This window comes from Pogona vitticeps, chromosome 1, assembly GCF_051106095.1.
Source record: "Pogona vitticeps strain Pit_001003342236 chromosome 1, PviZW2.1, whole genome shotgun sequence".
In the NCBI taxonomy this organism is placed as follows: Eukaryota; Metazoa; Chordata; class Lepidosauria; order Squamata; family Agamidae; genus Pogona; species Pogona vitticeps.
The window spans coordinates 130,352,262-130,375,081 of NC_135783.1; the positions used below are offsets into that span (position 1 = coordinate 130,352,262).

General features: G+C 39.0%; 1 protein-coding gene and 1 long non-coding RNA gene across 2 annotated transcripts in view; one reads left to right on the forward strand and one right to left on the reverse strand.

Moving 5' to 3' along the window:
- Nucleotides 1-16,679, forward strand: part of LOC144587796 (uncharacterized) — a 28,464-nt gene extending 11,785 nt beyond the window's left edge. The window contains exon 2 of the long non-coding RNA XR_013542945.1: nt 16,413-16,679. This is a non-coding gene — a long non-coding RNA (uncharacterized LOC144587796). The remainder of the gene's footprint in view (nt 1-16,412) is intronic.
- The window catches only part of PXDN (peroxidasin), a 100,781-nt gene that overhangs the window by 5,616 nt on the left and 72,345 nt on the right, over nt 1-22,820 (reverse strand). The window contains exons 14-20 of the mRNA XM_073000947.2: nt 22,257-22,413; nt 19,985-20,093; nt 19,394-19,551; nt 12,441-13,944; nt 11,080-11,214; nt 9,471-9,679; nt 6,165-6,282 (exon numbers count right to left, since the gene is read on the reverse strand). Of these exons, the coding sequence (XP_072857048.2) occupies nt 6,165-6,282; nt 9,471-9,679; nt 11,080-11,214; nt 12,441-13,944; nt 19,394-19,551; nt 19,985-20,093; nt 22,257-22,413 (2,390 nt within the window). The remainder of the gene's footprint in view (nt 1-6,164; nt 6,283-9,470; nt 9,680-11,079; nt 11,215-12,440; nt 13,945-19,393; nt 19,552-19,984; nt 20,094-22,256; nt 22,414-22,820) is intronic.

Consider the following 22,820-nt stretch of genomic DNA (forward strand, 5'->3'; position numbering starts at 1 on the left):
AAACCATCTTGTGAGGCACCATAGCGATCGCAAAAACCAATTGTCCTGCGGGTTTTTCATCCCGTGAGGCAATAGTCTTGCGAGGCACCACTGTATTCTCTTTGCCTGATAATGAATCCATCCTACTTGTGCATTGTAAAGTTGCACAAGAGGATTTACGCCACTTTTTATGTATGGCCTAAATCCTCTTGTGGCGACACTGTTCTCATTTGTGAGTGATCAGTTCCTAAAATAACTGGTCCTCGGTCTAGAGGCTGAAATGCAGCCTCACCGCCTTTTACCTTTTCTTAGCACGAGAAAAGTACCCTTATGCATTCTAAGGAGCATGGGGTAAAACTGTGACACATCTGGGAGGGAGGCAACCCCCCAAAAGGCTGCCATTTTTAAATCCTCCAAAATCTGTCCCATTAAAAACAAATAATTTTTAAAAAATATTTTGGTTTAAAATAAATTATTATGGTTTTGGGGCAGTAGAGATTACAAGAGATCTTGTCCAGTAAAGAAATAATGAAAAATCTATTTTGGGGCAAGGGAACAGCAACAGTGCAGCCCTCCATAGCTCAGAAGTGGGTAAGTACAGCTACTTGAGCTCTGAAAGTTTCTCATCCCTGCTTCAAAGTAAGACCTCAGTTTCTGGCCAGGCTGTCTCCTCTTATGATCATTAGCAGGGGAAGTGGAAAATCCTATTAGCATAAGTCTCTGAGGTATTAATTGTTCCCTTCCCTTAAGAAACAAGATTGGAAGTTTCCGATGCTGAACATTTGGGATTTAAACAGAGGCAGAATAAGGCATCTACTCCCATTTCCTTTCACTTCTTTCTTCTTTCTTATTCTTTGTTTCCTGGTGCCTACATGAGATATGATTGGGCTGGAGCTGCTCCAGAGTTCAGGGGAACACGCTCCTAATCCCATTTTGAAAACACATGGAACAAAAGACCTTTCACAGCATGTAAACCTTGGGCTCTGCTTAACATTATTCCCATTTTATCCTGATAGTAAGGACAACCCTGCCCCCCCCCCAAACGTTTAAGTAATTCTGTACTTCAGAAATATTTTTGCAGTCTCTGTCCATTGCCATGTTAAGCAGCTTGGTTTATTTGTTTCGTTACACAAGGAGTTCATGCCCAGATTAGTCAGTGGAATTTACAACCTTAGCCAGGCTAAAAGGGATACTCTCATACCCCACGACAGCTCTTCTGGCAAGGACTAATATTTCTAAATGGTCACTAGCATATTTGTTTTAGCCAATCCAGATGCCCTGAAAAGGGTGCCGCTGAAGGACTTGGCTTGGTTTGGGCATTTTCATCTTAAGCAGAACACAATGCAGGATCTAAAAAGCGTAGAAAAATGGCAGGGCCCTCCCATCCCCCATGGGAAAAAGTTACAATTGACAGGAAATCTTTACTTCTGATTAAGATAATGACTTGGTAACATCAGTACAAATTTCAAGAATCCATACAAGAAAGAATCATTAGAGGATAATGAATTTCCCCTGTACAGTAGTTAGATATTTTTAAGGAGATGCTGGTGATACAGAATTCTTTTGCAAAGGTTTGACCTAAATGTAATCGTATGCAGAAAAATAGTATTGACTCATGGATATTTCCTTTATTAGGGTTTACATTCTGTTGATGTAAAGTAAAAGTCAGTCTCTGATTTCAGGAGACTAGTTGCTGCTTTTTCTAATAAGTGGTTTAATCTTTTCCTCCTGCCACATTACTGGACATAAAAAAGTATTAAAAAGCAAACTAAGATCAAGGGGGGAAAAAGCAGAGTTTAAGATTCTGATACTAAGAGAATACATGCATTATTACTCCCTAAAAGAGAATGTATTATTTGCATAGCAGAATTTTACTAGCATATTTGTCTACTGTATTATTATATTTAGGCAAATACAAGACAACAAAATATAGCATTCAATTCCAAAATCCCAGAATGATACCAGGAAAACAGCAGCATAGACAGTTGACCATTCTGTAGGTCATGAAAATGAACCTAAACTCTGAACACTGTTAGTTTGTAATCAAATGTTATTTAGCACCATTTTAATGTAGTACAGCTTGCTTTATTTCTTCATAATTCCATAAAAGAGGTCATGCTATCAGGATGTGGAATGGCCTTTTTATTTCTATGATGGAAAGTTTGCCAAGCAATGGGTTTAATCCAAATAGGTCCTTCCACTAATGGAATGACTTCCGTCAATACAATGGAAAGCAGGCGATTCCTCCTGCTCCCTACAGTCTTCTAAACACCCTAAAAATGAGTCCCGTAGGATCTTCTGGAGCAGACTTTGGAAGGATTTGGAAAGCTGCAGGGTAGAGGAAAGGAAAGGAATGCTGCACGAGCCAAAGTCCATTCAAACAAAGAACATCTGATTGGATTCTTCACATCTGAGAAACAACTGACCAAGAATCTGTACTGCACAGATGTACAGAAGCTACTGAAAATAATTTATCAGTATACAACTAAGGATCTGAGTTTAGATCTCTCTGTAGCTTAATGAAGTAAAACCTAACAGTGGAGACAGAACTAGTTTATGGTTGTCATATGGTGCCGGGCAATACGCAGAAATCTGTTTTCATTTTCTTTTGATTTTTTTACTTGTCCTCTTCTCTGGAGCCAAATATATATTAAAACTCTAACATTAAATGTCTTAAATGGCTTTAAAAAAAATAACTTTAACATATGACACACTGACAAATACTTTACTGGCTACTTTCCAAACATGATATCATATAACTGTATTATGCTGTGGATTTTGCAAGCTGCAGGCTATTTTGCAAATCTGAAACTGTTACTTAGTGAACTACACAATTTTCAAGCATCTCTCCCATCACCATAGACAAGATACAGCTACTGATCAACAGAAACTACTGGTTTCAACTTCCTAACATATTTATATCATACTATCATTATCTTGCTCAAGAAACAAAAACATAGGGAAGATTAGAAAGAATAAAACAAAACCTAGGGATACAGTGTACATATATAATTCAGAAATCACTCTGATTATTTATTATTTATAGAGTAAAAAGCTGACAAAAGAATCCTAGGAAAATCAGATTACCTTACTGGGTCATTATTCCTTTAGTGCAATTTCACACCTTTTATTTTGTGATCAAATTCTGATATTATTTGGACCTTAGATTACTTTCTTCCTGAGAATATAAAACTTCTACCAAATTCTTAAATCTGTTATTTCACCCTGATAGAAAGTATATTCAAAAGTCTACTTCTCAGGGGTAAGAACATTATTTGTACCCATAATCTCAGCAGAACCTCTTGAACACTTTATACTTATTTTCCTCTATAAATTTGCCTTTATCTCAATAATTATGAGATGTATAAATTGGTTCCTAATCTTTCCAGTCAAGACCTGCTCTCTTCATTACCAGGACCTAAATTACCATAATAGCCTTCAATTTCTTTCTACTACAAAGGGGGAGATTATTTTTTCAAAGAACTTAAGTCTCCCACTTGCAGCTAGCCAGCTCACATTCTTTGCAAAAGTAAACTCTTATGCCAAATTCACTGCTCCACTCACTACAGTGCTTTACCATATATAATATGGTCCTAAATGCAACTTAACTGAGTTTGTCAGAGTCTCATTCACCACACTCCTCTTTTTTTGGGAGGGGGGGAAGTGAGGTTTGGGGTGATGTGCTCTTTTGTTTTTGGTTATTTCTATTTTTGTATTTATTTTTATCTCTAAGGAGACCACAGAATAAAACAGTCTTCTCTAGTAAGAACCATTTCCTTCACCAAAGGATTGGAACAATGATCCAATAACAAATTAAGACCAATCCAAAATTTTCAACTGGCTGCATTTTCTGAAACATTCCCTTTTTAAGTCTTCTTATACACTTTATTCCTCCATAAAGTTATTTCCTGCTATTTTTCTTCTCTCTCTCTCTCTTTTTTGCACAGCTCTCTAATAAATAATGTAAACACATTCTTCAGCAGCTCATCTACAGTAGACATAACAGACACTTTATTATTTATTAGTTGTGTTTCATTACTGACAACCTTCACAAAGCTAGTTTGCTCATCTTCATCCCACAAATCACCAATGGCCAAGGCCTTACCGGAAAATAACTATCAACACCATCATTATTATCAGAGGCCAGAAAATTCGCTAGTTTTTTCCCTAAGGAGGGGAAAAGCACTCCATGTTCCCCAGCTGCTTTATTAATCCACTGCTAGTTCACATTTCCAGGCCCAAGGCTCCTTAAATAGCAGCCCTGAATGTTAGAAACAAAGTTTTGGCACCAAACCCTGGAATACTGAAGAGTTACTTCCCGCTGAAAAGCTCAAAGGAAGGTCATCATCCACAATTAAAACCAGCACCAATAAGTAGATAGCCTTTAAATGCATTTGTTTTCATAACTCAGTATCTTCCAAAAACAGCAGATTTCAACCCTTTCATATAGGTAGCAAGAAGGCTATTAATGTTGACAAATTTATTTATTTGATTTATACCCCACCCATCTGGTCTAAAAGACCACTCTAGGCGGCTAGAACCTGAATACTGATAAACAGCAGTTTCCATTGCACACGCGCTGTCTCTTTCCCCAAAAATTCAGGAATCTCAACAGTGTTGGAGTGTTAAAGTCAACTGCTGCTTTGCTTGTGAGACATACAGTAGTCTGTGACCCATAAGTACCATACCAACAGTAAAGGTACAATCAAGCCCACCACTGATGGAGCCAAGGCTAAATTGTAAGATACTGTAGAACAGGCAGTAGGTGCTGTCAAAAGTATGTGTCAGTGCCATCTTAGGTGAAAGAGGGCTTTGCAGAAAATTCCTGTAGCTCAAGTGAGGAGAGACTGGCAAAACAAGTCTTTAATGATAATTGTGGTGACAAGAGCAATGAGTTAAGCTGATGATTACAGCAGCAATTTAACCCATCCAGTCTGAGTACCAAGGTCCATGCAATCTGGCACAACAATGCCACGTTTCTACTCCCACATACAGAAAGGAGGAGTAGCTAATGGGAAGGGAGCTCCTCATCCTAAGATTCTGAGGGAAGCCACCCTCCTGTCCCAGGCCAAGAGCTGTCCTCAAAAGAAAGCAACAACTCCAGTGCTTTCTTCTCCAGGTTGATTCCCAGCAGAGTTATGTACACTGAATAACCGTCAGAATCTTTGGAAAATTAAGAATCTGGTGTGGGCAGCTCCATCCTCCGACAGCATGCTCCATGGAATGGTGACCTTTGGGTATAGAAAACCATATGGCTGGCGAGCCATTCTTGAGATGGGACACTTCTCTTGTCTCTCACCCTCTGAAAGGGACATGACGTCCAGCATTTCATCTGAGGATTGATGCTCAAGCACCTTCCACATTTTCTAAGTAGAACAAGAGACTACAAGTGAGGTTGCAGAGGTATTAGAAACAGCTGACAAAATGGGTCAGCAACAGCACTGTGTGAGGGTAAAGCCACACAAATCAGTCCTGATACCGTTAACTGTGAAATAGTAGCAAATTCCAGGCATCTTGCCTCGTTTCCTCTCTTCCTCTTGCGGTTTATCTTCATTGGAATCAGAAGAGATTACTTATATCTTGCCTTGTAGAGTTACCTCTGCCTCTGTTTCCTAACTCAGAGGTGACAAGCTCACAACTGGAGGAGCCTGGGGTTCAATCCTACTTGTACCATAGCTCACATTAGGTCCCAACCCCAAAAGGAAAACCCACATTCTCTGACAGGAACCAAAGAGGAGCCTTGATTTACTTATCTCCTGAATTAAGAAGCATTTAATAAGAAAAGATGATATCCTATTTGCCGACACATGGACACATTTCTAAAATTCATATTCTGAAAAACAAAACATGAATCAGGGGCTATTTAAATCGGTACTTGGATTTGATGCTCAACGTGGTGCAGTGGACAGAGTGACAGACTAGGACTTAAGGAGTCCTGAGTACACATCCCTGCTTGGCCATGGACACTCGCTGCAGGGTGGCAATGGTAAAACCAACCCTTAAAGATCTCACATATCTTAAAAACCTTGCTAGGGTCGTTATCCATCGGATGCAACTTGATATCACATAAGAATAACAACTTGGATTTGGATGTGCTCTTTTCACCTGAATGCTTTTAAGGTGTTACACAAATTGCACTGATAACATCACATACGTAGTTTCCTACTACAAATAAAATTATTTACCTTGTCCATGACATTTTCATGTGCTTTGAAGGCTTGTCTTCACGAAAACTGTAATCAAGAGAACGTCTTCCTCGGAAGTGGTAAGAGAAAGCATTGAACTGTCCTCTAGTTCTGCAATCTGAAATTCAACAGGAGGTTACATGTTATATAAGTAAGACCTCAGATTTTTAAAACTTTGACCATTTCCCACTCTTGGAAAAGCATAAAAATAGCCCAAGTTGTTTTTAATCTTGGCATGAAAAATTATTGTATGTGGAAAACAATAACAACAAATCCCCTCTGACAAAATCTTCCAGTGAAATTTCCTGCACACTATAAAGAAAGTGAGAGAGAGAAAGACCAGAAACAGACTGATTATTTTATTTATTTAAAATATTTTTATCCCACCTTTCTCCTTAAAAAAGAACCCAAGGCGGCTTACATAATTAAAAATACAATATTTAAAAGCTAAAAACAATAGGTATACAAATATTTTAAAAGAATTAAATTGACAGTAGATACTTCACTGATAGCAGAATTAACAAATTGCAATGCATAAAATGCTGCTCTGATATATTTGGATGGAGTGAGAGATAAATATTTTAATAAATAAGTTTTTTTAAAAAAATAATAATCCATAATAGGTAGATGGCACATACACCAGACAATTAAGCTTTTTATATGTATAAGTGTAGGGAGAGTGTAAGTGTATTGTTCTGGTTGCAGGTACTGTGTTTTTACTCATGGAGGGACAGAAATGGCAGAGATGATGATATAGTTGGGTCAAGTAAATATTACTATCCTAAATTACTGGGAGCAAAACTCTAAGGAAGGAGTGTTCTTGCTTGCAGACATTAAGGAGTAAAATCTAGGGACTGATTCCCCTTCTTTCTAAAATCACTATTGCCCTTTGAATATGTTACATGTAACATCACAACTGTAAACAGATCACAAAGAACTAAAATGAACAGAAAGTATCATGAAGTTAAATTACAAAGAAGCCCATAAAGGCAGACTAGGGTTTGCGCAGAGGTACACTGTCGAGGTGTTTGTTAATCAAGGACAAAAACAGTGTTGTGAGCACATAATCTTTCAGGCAGGCATCACTAGCCGTATCTTTGGCTTGAGAACACAGATGCAGTAAGAGGACATTTAGAGAAATAAATCATGAAAAACAAAGGAACAACAGCAAAAAGAAGCTGGAACAGTAAGCATGTTTCAAATGGAGAAGGTAATTTGCTTACTCTATTAGAATGTATCTGTTTTTATTATCTTTACTGTTTTCCTCGACATAAATGTTTTTCCAGGACATCTATTACATTTTGCCTGTTATTGAAATTTATCCTCTTTTGGAACATTTAACCAAGTTCCAATATCAAGAATAAGAATAAGACTACAAAACAGCTCTCTTTCTGCCTAATAACAAAACCAGAATACTAGTCAACTATTTTCACCACAGAATTACTGCTCTACTATACAACGTTGCAGAAATAAACAAGTTTTCACAGTATAAACATTGACTGAATTACAGAATTTAATTTTACCATAATGAAAAAATGTTTATTCACAGAGACAATGCTTGTCTTCTCAATATATAAACTAGTCACATATGTGCATCCAAGTACAAGATTGGTTAACTATTTTCACCAAAGAACTCCAGTTCTAATATGGGAAGCAAACTGATATGTAAACAAGTAGGTTAATGGCCTCTGTTTTCTCTTGTGACAGTGACTGGAGGTAGACAAGAGTGGCCGCTCTGGAAAAAAGCAGTCACAACTATCCTAAGGACAGCAGAGTACCGATGGGGACAATTATGGAACTGGAAGGACTTAAAATGTAAAGCCCTGCACTTCAACAAGAACCCTTTGAAATAGAGATCATGTGACCTCAAATATGGTCCGGCTTGAAAACTGGGTTCATCTTTACCATGGCCAATGGTCAGACATCTCTGCTAGCTTCTAACTGCTTCCCAAATAATAACAAAAGAACATAGCTTTCAAAAGTGGAAGAGGGTCACCTGTGTTCAGGAAGGTTGATTAGAAACACAAGGTGCAATGGTGGCCCCTCCATAATGTGTTCTCATTGTGCCACATGCACTTTGTAGTTCCTTCTGTCTCTAAAATGGTATTGAGAAGGCAGAGAAAACAACATGTGCCAACCTTCATGCTGAGCTCAGGAGCATCATTTCCAGGTGAGAATAAACCGGAAAGTCCTCTCCTGTGTCCAGCAAGATGTCCTCACTATTGATTTCTTCCTCATTCTCAAACACAAGCCCTTTACTACCTTAGGAAGGGTCTCAGAGGAAGCCACGCAACAACTGCTAGAACACTTCAATCTCAAATTAACAGTACAAACATCATTTCAAAGATTTTCACATATGTACAATGCCTAAGGAACATTAGTACAGTAATACCCTGCTTGGAATGAATTCAGAATACAGTGGTGCCTCGCAAGACGATTACCTCACAGAACGATTAATCCACAAAATGATTAGTTTTTGCGATCGCTGTTGCACTTCGCAAGACGATGGTTTCCTATGGACGATTTCCGCAAGACAACGATTTTTCCCCACTGGAACACATTAAGTAGATTTTGGTGCATTCCAATGGGGAACCACGTTTCACAAGACAATGTTTCCTATGGACAATTTTCGCAAGACGACGATTTTTCCATTGGAACGCATTAAATGGATTTCAATGCATTCCAATGGGGAACCGTGTTTCGCAAGACAATGTTTTAGCAAGACAGCGTTTTTCACGGAACGAATTAGTATCGTCTTGCAAGGCACCATTGTATGTTCCAAAAAAATGGAGCTCCAACTTAATCCAGCTCCAAATGGGGTCATTTTAAAATCGTGCTTCATGGAAGTGCCAGCGCAGAACAGGTAGACTAGGCCCTCATCGAAAATGGCCACCTGAGCATGTGTGCTGTAGCAAATTGCCACTTAAGGGAGCAGTGCTATGCACAGGAGTACTATCTACCATATGGACATACCATTACTTAGCAAAGGACCATAGGATGGTTTACACAGGGATTATATCTTTTCCCCGTAACACCAGCCTTCTGAGATAGCTTCTTTGTCCAAGGTTGCCCAAGAAGCATCAGACTAAAACAGAAATTTGAACCAAGGTCACTTTTGTTGCAAGTCACAACACAATATTCAGTAGGATTTATGCAAAAAGAACAAAAGCATTAAAAATCTTAATTTTAAAGGGCAATGTGGTACAGATATTAATTCATTCCTTTTTGCTTAGTAATAAAATATTATTTTAAAAATATGCACTTTGGTTTTTCAGAATATTTTCAAATATTCACTTGTAGATTTACCTTCACAGCAATCTTGCCACATCCTGAGATCCACTTTAGGAATTTCGTCACAGCTTACGTATCCATGTGGGAACTCAGCCACTCTAAAAACATCATGCTGCACTCTGGTTATGTTGTCCCCGTTGTCACACAGAATTCTGGCCAGGGATGACTGCTTGATCTGAGTCAATTGAGATGGAGTAAAAACGCCAGGGTTCTCATGCCATAACCTGTAGTCTCACATACAGAATAAATTCTTAAGACAATTATCAACTGAAAAACCACAGATAAACAGTTCTAATAGCAGAAGAGAGGATGCAATGCTGTGCAACATATGGATTTTATGTATGTTCATATTAGAATCAAGAAAGTACTGGTGTATTTGATGGCCTAACTGACTCTGATAGAGACTATTATCTCCTCTTTGCTAGGTTACTTCTCCTGACATATTTGGAGAAGCAAACCTATTCTCTCAGCCTACTAAACAAACACTTATAATCACAGATCACCACTCCAGCTGATATATTATCCCTTTGATGCTGTTTCAATAAATCCTAACCCAACATAGACACTCAGAATGAATACCAAGACCTCACTACTGTCATGCACAATAACAGTAATTCCAAAATCTTACTAGAAAAGTTCATCTTTTACATTCAAAAATTGCCCTACTTGCAAACTCCTACTGTTAATGTACTTAATGTACTTAACAGTTCATACATCCAGTCTTAATACTGACTCCTGATACTTGGCACCCGATGGATCACACATGAATGAGAATTAATTCCATCAATTGTGTTGTACTTGGAGTGATACAAAAACTGTCTAATGGTACGTATTACTTAGCTGCCCTGTCATTTAAGAGCTACTGAACTCTGGAATGAGAACTTAATGTGAATGTTCAAATATGCTAGCCGAGCAGGGGTGTTCAATCTTGCGGGAGGAGAGGCCATTTGCCCTAGACATCAGAGTGCCAAACTAACTGATGTTATATTTATAAGTGTACACAAATAGAGCAGAAATCATTGTGGAAAAGAAAAACTGGAAAGGCAAACAATGTAACTCAGAGGAGAAGAAATATCACAGTAACACAGAGTGAAGGTTTGTGAGATCGCCTTTCGTCTGTTGGTTTCATTTTTTCCCCTCCAATACTGAGCAACCGCAGTCAAGTAGTGAGAGTACAAAATAGTGGTTCAGGGGATGGTGCAAATAATCTACTGCATGAGAGGGCACATGGGATAGCTGAGCTCGAGTCTTTTGTACAAAGATCTACTTTGGGTTTCCTCCTAATCCTTCTCTACTTCATCAGCTTCCTTTCTTCTATGGGACAGAGAGTCCTTTTTCACTCCCTTTTTGCTACTGTTACTAGCAAGTAGTAATCAGAAACCCTTAGTGATCCAGTGTGAATCATTCAATGATATAACAGATCATGATATACCTTCAATACACCTCCCACCTGCCCTTCACAGGTAAGGCCTGCTACCCCCCCCATCTTGTGGCCACATTTCATATCTTTCCCTTCAGCTAGCATACTCTCTAGCCCACCATGGCCAATACCAGTCCAATGAAGGGTGACAGAGAAGAACTGACCTTAGAAATAGTAAAATTATGGGTCATAGATACAACTTACCTGTCTCCATCTCGGAGGCGTTTGAATTGTGTGCTCAAGAGGCACATGAGTGTTGGTCCCAATCTGCTACCAGGAACTAAATCTTCTACCATGAGAGCAGGGAACAAATCAATGTTTACTGGTGACCCATATAATCTATTAGAAGGAAAAGAAACAACGGTGGGTAACCAAAAATAAATTAATCAGCATCATATGGCATTTAAGAGCTATAACTGAAAGGTCACATCACTGGAAGTGAACAGACATGTTATTCTTGTTACACCACATGTTCTTCCTTAATTTGTAGTTCCATTTTTGTCACCTCCCCTCTAAGTGTAGTTACTTAGGCCATTTGTTTGAACTGTATCACTCCCTAGGTTCAGGTCTGTCATTTATGTTGAGTAACAGACCACCCAGTTCCTTCTTCTGATGACTTGAGTGAACAATGTCAGTGCAAGTTCTGAGAGCCATTTCTTCCTTCAAACACTAACAGTCATCTCTCCGTTTTCAGCTGGATTTCAGCCCTAGCCCAATGAAGCACCTGGGCAAAGTGATTTCTATAGCAATATTCTGTACTCTTTGGTTTGAAGCACAAATCCATTCTGATATTTTTAAAACATTAATTGGTTCAATGCAGTTATTAGAAAACGTCCACATAACTTCATGGCCATGCATCTCCCCAGGTTGCTGTCCATGCACTAGGTGTTAAAGTTTTAGATCTTGGAATTCTATACTTAAAAGTTAAAGCATTAGCAGTACTTAGTTAAAGTAACATGCTCATCTTACTACATGTAGCATTTTACAGGTTGTTACAAGTAGCTTTTAAACTAATTTTTAAAAATCTACCAAAATCCAATTATTAAAAAATCCCTGAAAATGATGTGTCAAAAACAGTGTTTTGAAAGTAATGTCTAGAGTTTAAAGGTTGCTTCATATTCTCTCACTTTGCCCCTCTTAATTGCAGAAGGTAATGAGTTAGAGCTAATCATTATTTGTTATACTACTTTCCACCTCCAGGATATTGCCTCCAGAAAGGTTTAGTCACCTTAATTTCTATATGCACAGCCTTTACTGCTGCAGACATCCTTACAAATAAGGTCTATGTGAAGCTGCACGATTGTGGAGGGGGGGGACAGCTTCACTTCCTGGTAATCACATCATGACCTCTTCACATATATAATGTCTCTAGGGGCTTAAAATCTGCACACAGTGAATTTTTTTAAATGGATTTGGCCTCTCTTGCATGCTAAACAGAGGGAGTCAGACCACCAAAGAGCTCCATGAAACAGGGACATGGTACTCTGTAATAGGATGCTCATTTCTCTTTTCAACACATCTCAGGAACATTTTAAAAGGAAACATCACCTTTATCTGGAGCTCACCTCCTGAGTTTCTCTCTAATGTCAGGATTCTTAATTTCATTTTTCAAATCTTCAAACGTGTGTGCTGAAGAAAGGTTACAATACACTCTAAAATCATGGTAAGGTGGGATCCCATGATCTCTGCCTCTTTGAATATTCATCGCAGCAAGATCTAAAGCTACCGCACGTGCCATTGAGAACAGCCTCTCTGTCAACTCCGTATTCAGCAACTGTGATGTCACACGCATCTTACCAGCAACACCAAATAACCCTCTTAGAAGTGGATCAATACCTCCTTCATTTACAATCCGAAATGGAGAGAAGAATGCTTTATGAAGAGGTATATGGCCTTGAGGAATAGGTTGAAAGTTTTCGTCCAGACGATACAGTATGGGATTGATTAATGTGTGACCAAACCTAAAAGCGGCAGTTGCAAACTCATTAGTTATACCAGCATTAATATTGGGATCATAACCTTTATATTCGCCAAGCATCTTCAAGCCTACCTCTCCTAAGATTTTAGGCAGCCAGTGACTATAGGTTATATGCTGCATTTCTGCACCAACAATTTTGCGCGTTTCGTGATAGATAGTATCACCATCCCAGTGTGGATTGAGTTTCAGTAATTCTGTGGCAATTCTGTTGTGCTCTCTAAACCATAATGTATGCATGCTGGTGAGCCCCAGCTGCTCATTGGCACGATGATCCCCAGCGAGAAAGCAAGGAATTGGGCTCTCGTTTTCATCCCGCATGCATTCTGTTGGAGGGCCTGTAGCAAATGGGAGGAGAGGCTTTCCAGATCTCTGCACAATGCCCTGTCTCAGAAGACCCCTGTGACTTGCTACGTCTCTGATTTCCTGGGCCTCGTGTTCTGAGCTGCCATAGACGTTGGATGCATCGATGTAGGAAGTCAGCTGGTTGATCTGTTCCCGTGGGTACACAGAGTTCATGAGAAGGGAAGTCATGCCGCTTCCACAGACTGGACTTGAACGCACAAAAAACATACATCGTGCTCCATTTCTGACTCGGGGATCATTGGGTGGGATCATAATGGAGAAACACGGAGGGTCATTTGTGCAAACTGAACTACAGTGTTGACCATCAGAAAACCTGGCCTCACTTAGGGCCGCAACTGTGGAGTCCAGATCATGATCCAGAAACTGGCCCCACTGCATAAGCATATGACTAAACTGGTCATCGGGGGTTATCGTTTCAGTTCCAATTAGAGTTGTTGAAACCAAGCGTGGCATTGGGAGTGTATATCCATTGTAACGCCGGTTAACTCCAATGCCCCTCGGCAGATTAAATCCATTTTCATAGACGGACTTCAGCAGACGTTCAAAGGCTGTGAGAGAAGCTCCCCACATCGGATGCTGCAGATTATTGCAGGTGCCATCGTGGGTTCTGTATTTCTGGTGATAGCACATATCTGAACAGTTATTCACACGCCTGTGGGCAGTGCAGCCTGAGAGGTTAGCTATCAGGTTCAAGTACTGTGGAGATACAAGATCATTATAGTGATAGCCTGAAATAGATCAGAGAGGGAGAGATAATGAGTTAAATACTTTTTCAAGTACCAGAAAACAAATCTCAAATTCTAAGAATAAACATTTCAATCAGTTTAATCATGTAGTTCAACCAGTCAATTCAGAGACGTTTTTAAATGGGAGTAGCTAGACTTAATGACAAAGTGTTTCAAAACTTCTGAGGCTCTTTAATTCTGATGTGTTACTGTAACAGTGAAGGGCAATGAAAAAAATGTAGGCACTTTTACTTCTAAAACTGAGGCAAGGCAGCTATTATCAATGGTAGTCTCTGTTTCTTCAACTGTAAATTGTGAGCTTCCTTTGATACCTCAAATGCATGTTCATTATAGTATTTAATTCACATTGGTTCACAGATTATGACTAATCAATGAAATATTATTTTTTTGATGACGAATTAATTAACTATATGATTCTATACACATCTACCCAGAGGTCTCATTAAATAAAATAGATTTTATGCCTCAGGGTAGGTGGATATGGGATTGCAGCCTACTGTACATGAAGCATCGAAAATTAATAACAGTATTAAACAGTTTAAGAACCTTAACCACACTGTGTTAAACTGATAAAAGGATGTCTTGAAATCCCACATAGCTATTTAGAAATCCAATTTCTTTATCTTTAAAATATATATTAGTTTTTAATATAACAGCTTTTTTCAAGAATGTCAACAGCTAGACACTGAATTTTGTATCCTGCAAAATTCATTATCACCACAATTACGGTTGTTATTGCCACCTCATAAGTATCAAGTAGTTGTTGTATTGGCCATTATCTTATCCAGAGTGGAAGGGTAATTGCACAAGTGTCCCCCCCCATGTGTAAGCCCCCACTGTGTGACTAATCATGCAAACGATCACTCAAGTGCTGCAAGACCAGACACACAAAGAGAGGCCTGCCAAAGTGAGGAGACTGTTTGCGCAATAACCCTACTGTGATTATGTAACTCAACAAGACACTGGCCATTTAATCACTGCCATGTTGTAGGATAGCTTAGCATTCCTGAAATGCTTACAATTGTGAGGGCACAAGCAGCAAGCTAAGAATAGGAGGCCACTCAGGTTTGGCAAAACTCTGTTCTCCCATCACTCACAGTTAGAGAACTCCACATGCAGGATGTTATGATCCAAACAAAAGCACATCTTAAATTCTCTAATACATGGGTAGGCATAGTGGATACAGATGAATAAGGTAATGTGCACATTACAAAGACCTGGAATTGAAGATTTTGTTCTTATCAGAACAATAATTTATGGAACAGTGGTGCCCACGGTGAAGGCAGATCACTCAAAAGCCGTTCTCGGGGTGGGGTGAGGCACAACTTACAGGGGTGCTGTTTGGGGCTTTGGACTGCAATTCTCAGAATTCTTGGAGAATTTTGGGAATTGAAACCCAAAAATGCAAATCAGCACACCCCAAATATTGCAAACAATACAAATCTTACTAAAATCACTTGGGAATTAATTTTTAAAACAACCATTAATCGGAAACCCATTTGTCAAGGCATAACATAATGTTAAATCATTGTAAATATTCCAGGCATTCCGCCATAGCAACAAGGGCTACACAAATCATACACTTGGTTGCACAGTTCCTGTTTCAAACAACATGTTGGCAGAAGTGATTTGTGCATAGGGACTGCAGTTCCCACAAGTTATGCCCATATACCTACTCAATAGGATTTCAGCATTAAAAAATTACCTTTACTCATGCTATCTGTAATGATAAAGGTCAATATGCACCTGTGTCTCCACCACAGGTCCAACCCTATAAAACTTCGGGACATGAGAAATGACACTGATACTATGCTGGGGACCTTAGAGGCATGCATTTCAGTTTTTATGTTAAAATGCATTAATTACTTCTAGTTATGTAAAGTTTGTCACAGTCTGGCATAATATCTTGAATAGTAGAATATCCTGGTAGGAGGCCCAGGATATTCATTTCTAAATAGGTCCTCCTGCCAGTTCCACTTGGTGCCTCTCTCTACATGACCTTGAATGCAGCAAACAGTCAAAAGATGGGGGAAGGGGACAGACAAATTAATACAGTGGTGCCCCGCATAGCGAGGTTAATCCGTTCCGGATTAACCATCGCTATAAGAAAACATCGCTAAACGGGATGGAAAATGCCATAGGAACGCATTAAACTTATTTTAATGCGTTCCAATGGCTTCTGTACTCACCGTTAAGCGAAGTTTTCCCCATCCGCAGCCATTTTTGCGCCCTCGGTAAGCAAGGGCAGGGCGCGAAAACACATTTTGAAACCGCCGAACAGCTGATCCGCGGGTGTTGCAATGCGAGTTTTGCCCATTGCGGTGGTTGGGATGCACTATGCAAATTCATCGTTATATGGTGCGCTCGTTAAGCGAGGCACCACTGTAGTACAATAAAAGGTATCACCTACTCTTACATTTGTTTTCCTTGTTCTTTCTGGACTACGCAAGGTACCATTAAAATACCACAGCACCACCTACAAGATAATGTGGACTCTCAACACCAGTCACATGGGTTCTTCACATCAACCAGAGGTGACCAGAAAACTGAAGAAACATCTCCTTATGCTCATCAGCTAAAAATATTATTTTGACTTTAATCTGGCACAACTGGCTATTTCTACCCAGTGAATAAACTAAATTATAAGCCTTAAGTTATGCTAGAGGCAGCTATGTCTTTGTGTTGGTTTCCCCCACACTCCTATGGCCAAAAAGAAACTTTGTGTTTTAAAGCAGGCAATGTGAGTGTGTGTGTGGGATGGGGGGGGCTACGAGCACAGACTGATGGCAACCATTTGGTCCTAAAAGAGGGGTGAAAAAAAATCCCAACCATGGTGCAAGGATGCTTGAAACCACCACCTCAAGAGGACTGACATCAACTCTCACAGGCATGGACCACCAGGTTTTGGACTCTTGTCTACAATTTCTTCTGCACTATCCATGAAGAGGTCGTGCTAAACATGTTGAATTATCTCTACAAAGGCTTGCTTTATTTGATTTTCTTAGTGGTTCCATAAAACCTATCACCCACTCTTACATCTGTGTAACGATACCTGGTACTCGGTGTAGGGGAAAGAAAGAAAGTTAGCAGAGAGAAAAAGGGAAAGAAAGAGGTGGAAAGAGAGGGAAACTAACATGAAAGGAAAAGAAGTGGAGGGAAGGGAATACTAGAGTGTGAGTGAAGACTCAGGGTTTTCCAGCCTAGGCAAAGTCTGTTAATTATTTAATAAGGAAACATCATATAGAAATATTTTGCATGGGCCCTTTAAAATGTTATATGCAAGTTTACTTTGTTTCTACAAGATCAAAATAAAATATATTACAGCCATCACACATAACATTTTAAACAGTAATGATCTGGGTGTAGATTTTCTATATGCAACCATGTGATAAATGATTCAGTATAAATTAAGCTGTAGCCATCTGGAGAAATTTGTGTTACACAATTAATCTTGCAACATTCCACTTCCATGAAGCAGATATTTTAAAATACAGTCTATTTAGCATCGTTCAGGACTAGAAGTTCGGTTTTTAGCATGCTTTTATAAAATTCACAAATGCTTGAAACAAAAGAACTATCCTTAGCAAAAGTATTTCCTTTCACATGATCAACCTGGCTGCAGCATTAGCATAGCTGCCAAGTCCCAGCTGTTCTGCCTTTCTAAAACTTTAACTTCCAAATACTTTACAACATGTTTCAAGTATAGGTAACTGCCAAAAGTAAGACCTTGGAGGGATTACTGAATAATTGCTTTATAACTGTAATTTTAACTTGTGTTGATATATTTAGATTGTGAGCATAGTTATTCCACCAGGGCAGTTATTAGCTATTGTCAAAAAGAGATCATTTTAGAACAGTTTTTAGGCAGTGTGGAGATACAGTTAAGTCTCATCATGAAGAAGCTGTCAACATTACAGGGAAAGAAGTGAAAAATAGTTTGTTTTATCTATGAAATTTTGCTTCAGCCTCCACAGACACATACTGCATTTTGTTTTCAGAAATAAAGACAGCACTTTGAGAATTGGGGATTAGATCAGAAAGGAGAACTCATTTCAAAAAAGAAGAAAGGAAAGGAGGGAGGGAGGGAGGAAGAGAAAGAAAGAGGCACTGATTGAAATTCTGTTGCACAGCTCTGGCTATGCATTAATGGGCATTATGTTAGCAGCAGGAGGAAATAACTACTGACTGAAAGTTTCTTTTGATGATTCTGGAATGCATGCAACTCATAAACAATGCAACAAAGTTGTGCGAACCCCCGAATCACAAAAGGAAGCCTTTAATCTGTAGTAATTTGCCACTGTTGATGACATTATTCACACTGCACATGCTGATCTGCACAACAGGATTTCAGCCACTGTTATGGAATTCAGTCTTTCATGTAGATGCTGTTCGAACATTTATCAATGTTTTGGCCCTTGTTACTAGAAATGTCAAAGAATATGAAGACCCAAACTGGTACAGTCTACCAAAATGTTCCCTTCCAGTTGCTTAGTGTCAAAAAGCTGAATATGTGAAGATTCCTCAACATCACACAAACACTGGATGCAAAATATATGAATCCTTTCCTGTAGTTCCAAGAACATGAGCTTCCATTCCAAGCCCAAATTCCAAGCTCATCCGCTACAGCTCTTGAAAAACATCCCTTTCCACATCTGTTTTTTCATGGTAGTACATTTAATTCCAAAATCACTTTTTTTCAGAAAGAGAAAAATGAAACTGTCCAACCTACCATTTCTTTCCTATTTGCTAGAAGCAATTTAGATTCAGGAGCTCTCCTCATCTTAACTGGGGTGTGATTAAAGCTAATCGGTAAGTTTTCTGACAGATACAGTGCAATCCTATTCTCAGGCTATGCTGGCTGAGGTGTTATGGGATAGAAGTCCTGCTAAAGAAGCAGAGCATGCCGTGTGTTGCCATTTCATCGGACAGAATGGCAGCATTACCCTGATATGCCATCACAAAACTGACACTGGAATATCCATGACTTCAGTGCTGTTCCACCCAAGTTGGCCAAAACAGAATACATACATGGATGCGACAAATAAAGGTAAGAGCTACCCATGCAAGGGTTTCCCCCAAATTACAACACAAGCGGCCACTACCTAACCCCCAACCCAAATTCTGATCACATATACAACAGCAGAACTTTATGCTAACTACAGAGGTGATGGAGGCGAGAATCTTCCCTTTGAGTGTATTAGAGAAGAATAAGATAACGATCACTGCCTGTCACTGCTCGCCCTGACCATATCATCTTGATGGAGTACATAAAGTGGTATAGTTGTCCACTGAGATAGCACAACAGCACCTATATATGAACCTGGAACGTAAGCGGCACAACTTAGATGACAGATTGTATGGCATGACATGGCTGTATGGCTTTGGCTTCATGTCATGCACACTTAGAACACACAGCAGGAAAGGCACTGACTTGTTCCATTTAGGTCAACCATTAAACCATCTCGAACATGTTCCTGAATCAGCTGCAGAGTCCTTTCAAATATTTCTCCAGCTCTTGCTTGCTCAACAGTGTAAGGATCTCTTGGGTATCGAAATAAGGCTAGCAAATCGTTCGGAGAACGAGGGCGACTAATAGAGAAGAAAGGGAAAAAGAATAAAAGGATAAACATACCATGAAGATGTACAGAATAAAGTATCTACAATATTAATCCTAGCACTATTCAGTTACAGATTACAGGTCACGAGTATAATTTACAGATATTAAGAGTGCTATCCACAAATGCTCCAGATATTATTTGATATAATCTGGAAGTATTCAAGAGATACATACCTCAGTTACTTTTCCCAAATTGTAAGCAATAAGTAGATAAATAAATGAATTAGCAATTAGATGCACTAATGCTAGACTACTTGTGAATCAGAAGGATTTCTTATAAATGAACAATCAACAAAAAGTATTGCATCCCACAATCATATCATGTCACCTCAAGCTAGAGTTACAAACTGAAGTAGTAATAATACATCAACACAATGAAAACAAACCCTTTAGACACTACTATACCTGTCAAACAAATGGGTACGTGTTGAGTTAATGGCTCTGTCAACAGTAGCGATCGCTTCAACAATTGAGCTTGCTACAAATGGATCTCCATTTCGACTGACATCGGGAACTACACAGAAAAAAAACCCAGAAAAACTGAGAACTTATCCCTACAAAGAAAGACTCAGTTTAAGCAAAGTCTAGACACGACATCATTGGGGTATTACCAAAAACCCCACTGTTTTTCTGGAACTTTTTTCTCTTGCAGCAGAGAAGTACTGATCTCTTGGGAATATTACAAAAGCACTAAAATGACCTTAGAAGAAAATGTTATTCTTCTGCTCTTGAAATTTAAAATATACTAACATAGGTTTGTCAACAATGCAAAACTGACAGAAAAAAAAAATCCAGCACCATAAGATGGGTTAGATATTAATCAAATGAGAGATAATTTAAAACAATTGAGATCACAATATGACAAGATACATTTTTTAAAAAATGACATTCTCATAAGACAAAATCTAGGCTCATGTAAATAGATTCATCCTTCCAAGGTTTCCAGCTTAGTTTTCTTGAACACCTTTCCTCCTGCCACTCTGTTTTTGATTAAGCACTTTAGAAACATATAAGGAATTTCAAAAGCTATATATGACATAAGAGTCTGCTGTGGAATTGGTGTTGTTGTTGTTTTTTAAAAAAAACGCAAATATCAAACAAACCTCTGGCACTTTAAGTACAACTGAAGTATATCCTTAATTCCCAGCCGTAGAGGCATATTATCAACATATTATGAACACTTATCATTTACAGGAGGAAAAGACATGGCATTCTGTAGAAACCAAGAACAACTCCTCTCTGAATACTCCTGGGGCCCTTTGGTAATCTTTTGAGTCACTATATCCACAGCCTGTATAAATTCTGCTACAATTCTGGTGCAGTAGCTAACATTGCATTACATCCAGTCGGCCAATGGTGGATATTTCAGCAGTGAAGCAAACTCCCCTCCCCTGCTGTGTCATCCCTTGTACTTCTGAAGGTTGATCTTAGGCACAGATGTGAGGCAGGAGGAGGAGGGGAAGGGCAAGAAAGCTATGTTGCATGAGCAGAAAGCCATGCACACAATTGGACCAAACCCACTTTCTTCATAAAACAATGGATTCATGTGATGAATATCAGTGAGACTGTAGCTGAAACAAGGGCACAGAGAAACAAGAGGCAAGGAAACTGGGGTTTTCGGAAGCATGAGTACTCAAAATGAACCCAAAGAAACCTCGCTCTCAATGAATCAAAAAGATGGCAGAGCATATTGAGTGGCCACAGAACCCAGAATGTGAGTTGGGACATAGGAAGGCGGTAAGGGCAGAGGAAAACAGTACGCTTGGGGAAAACACCAGAACACAAGAGATCCTTTCAGGAAGAAAGATACAGCACAACATTTTGTGGTTTGTTTTGGTTGTGATAATACTAGTAATAATAGCCTCTTCTTCCTCCTTGTCCACTATTTGCTTGCTTTATGAGTTTCTACTAGGTTTACATGGCCAACAGACCATGTCTAGATAAGTGGTAGTTTCTGAATCCTAATTCCTGCACCACTATTCTCTCACACACTGCACTCAAGGCCCAAATACAGCACGCCACTCCACTTCTTCCATTGTACAACCTGAGTGCACAGATTATGGGGATGAGAAAAGTGACTGAGAGAAAGGAAGGTGTTAGAAAGGAGGGAGAAGGCTTTTCTCTTTCAGCTTCCTATTTATAGTTATGTGAATCACTTGTCAGTTTGTTCCTCCTAAAAGTTCTTGAAACCTACTAGACTGGATGTAAATTTAACATACCAAATGGATGTCAACGTTGCGTTCACGGATAATATTAAGTAAAGGAAGATGCCCTTCTAGGCAGGCTGAAGACAACTTTGATAATCACATCTGGCAACCAACAGTTCAACTCATGTGCATAAAGTCACAAAATTGTCCTTATACATTATGAAGGGGATGGACAGTCTGGTGGGCAGCGTAAACCACATAGAGCTTAAAAAGACTCACTCTCATACAACTGACCTTAGGACTGAAGGCTTTTAGTACTTTTCACAATTTAAAGACCACAAAGGCACGCTGCCCACCCATGGCCAACTGATCTCTAATTAAAAAGAATGGAGCTATGCACGTGATTATTCTGTTCAATATACCTCCCATCTCTTCAAATACATAGGAAGAATGTTGGAAATGTTAAAGAAACTGGGGCATTTTATAAAATAATGAATTTCTACCTATCCACTCTAATGTATGTATCTTACCATTCACACTTAAGACCATACTAACTGAAGAATATCCAATAGTATTCCTGGCAACACATTCATAACGACCTTGATCTGCTGGTCCAACGTCATGAATAGTAAGAAATCCCTCAGGGCTTACATGAAATTTCCCACTCTCTGTGACCTGAACACCATCCTGCAGAAAATCAGAATACCAAACTATTTGAGAAATTTGGTAATGCTTTAAATTTCATAAAGTTCCTTTAAGATGTTTATTTTTAAAAAATCGGGAGAAGGAAACATGAATTTTATTGTTGTACTTTTGAAGAAGGTATATTCAACTCCGCCATTATTTGTATCTGAAATATAATGATTAAATATTACACTGTTCATGGGCTGGCTAGGATCCCAGTACAGTATCTGGGAGAAAAGCAGAATAAAACTGAAATAAATAAATTAAAATATACATATATATTGTAGCATACAAGGTCTTCTCTAGTGCCCTCCTATTATACAGTCGGGTCTCGACTTACGAACTTAATCCGTATTGGAAGGCAGTTCTCAGGTCGAAAAGTTCTTAAGTCGAATCTGCATTTCCCATAG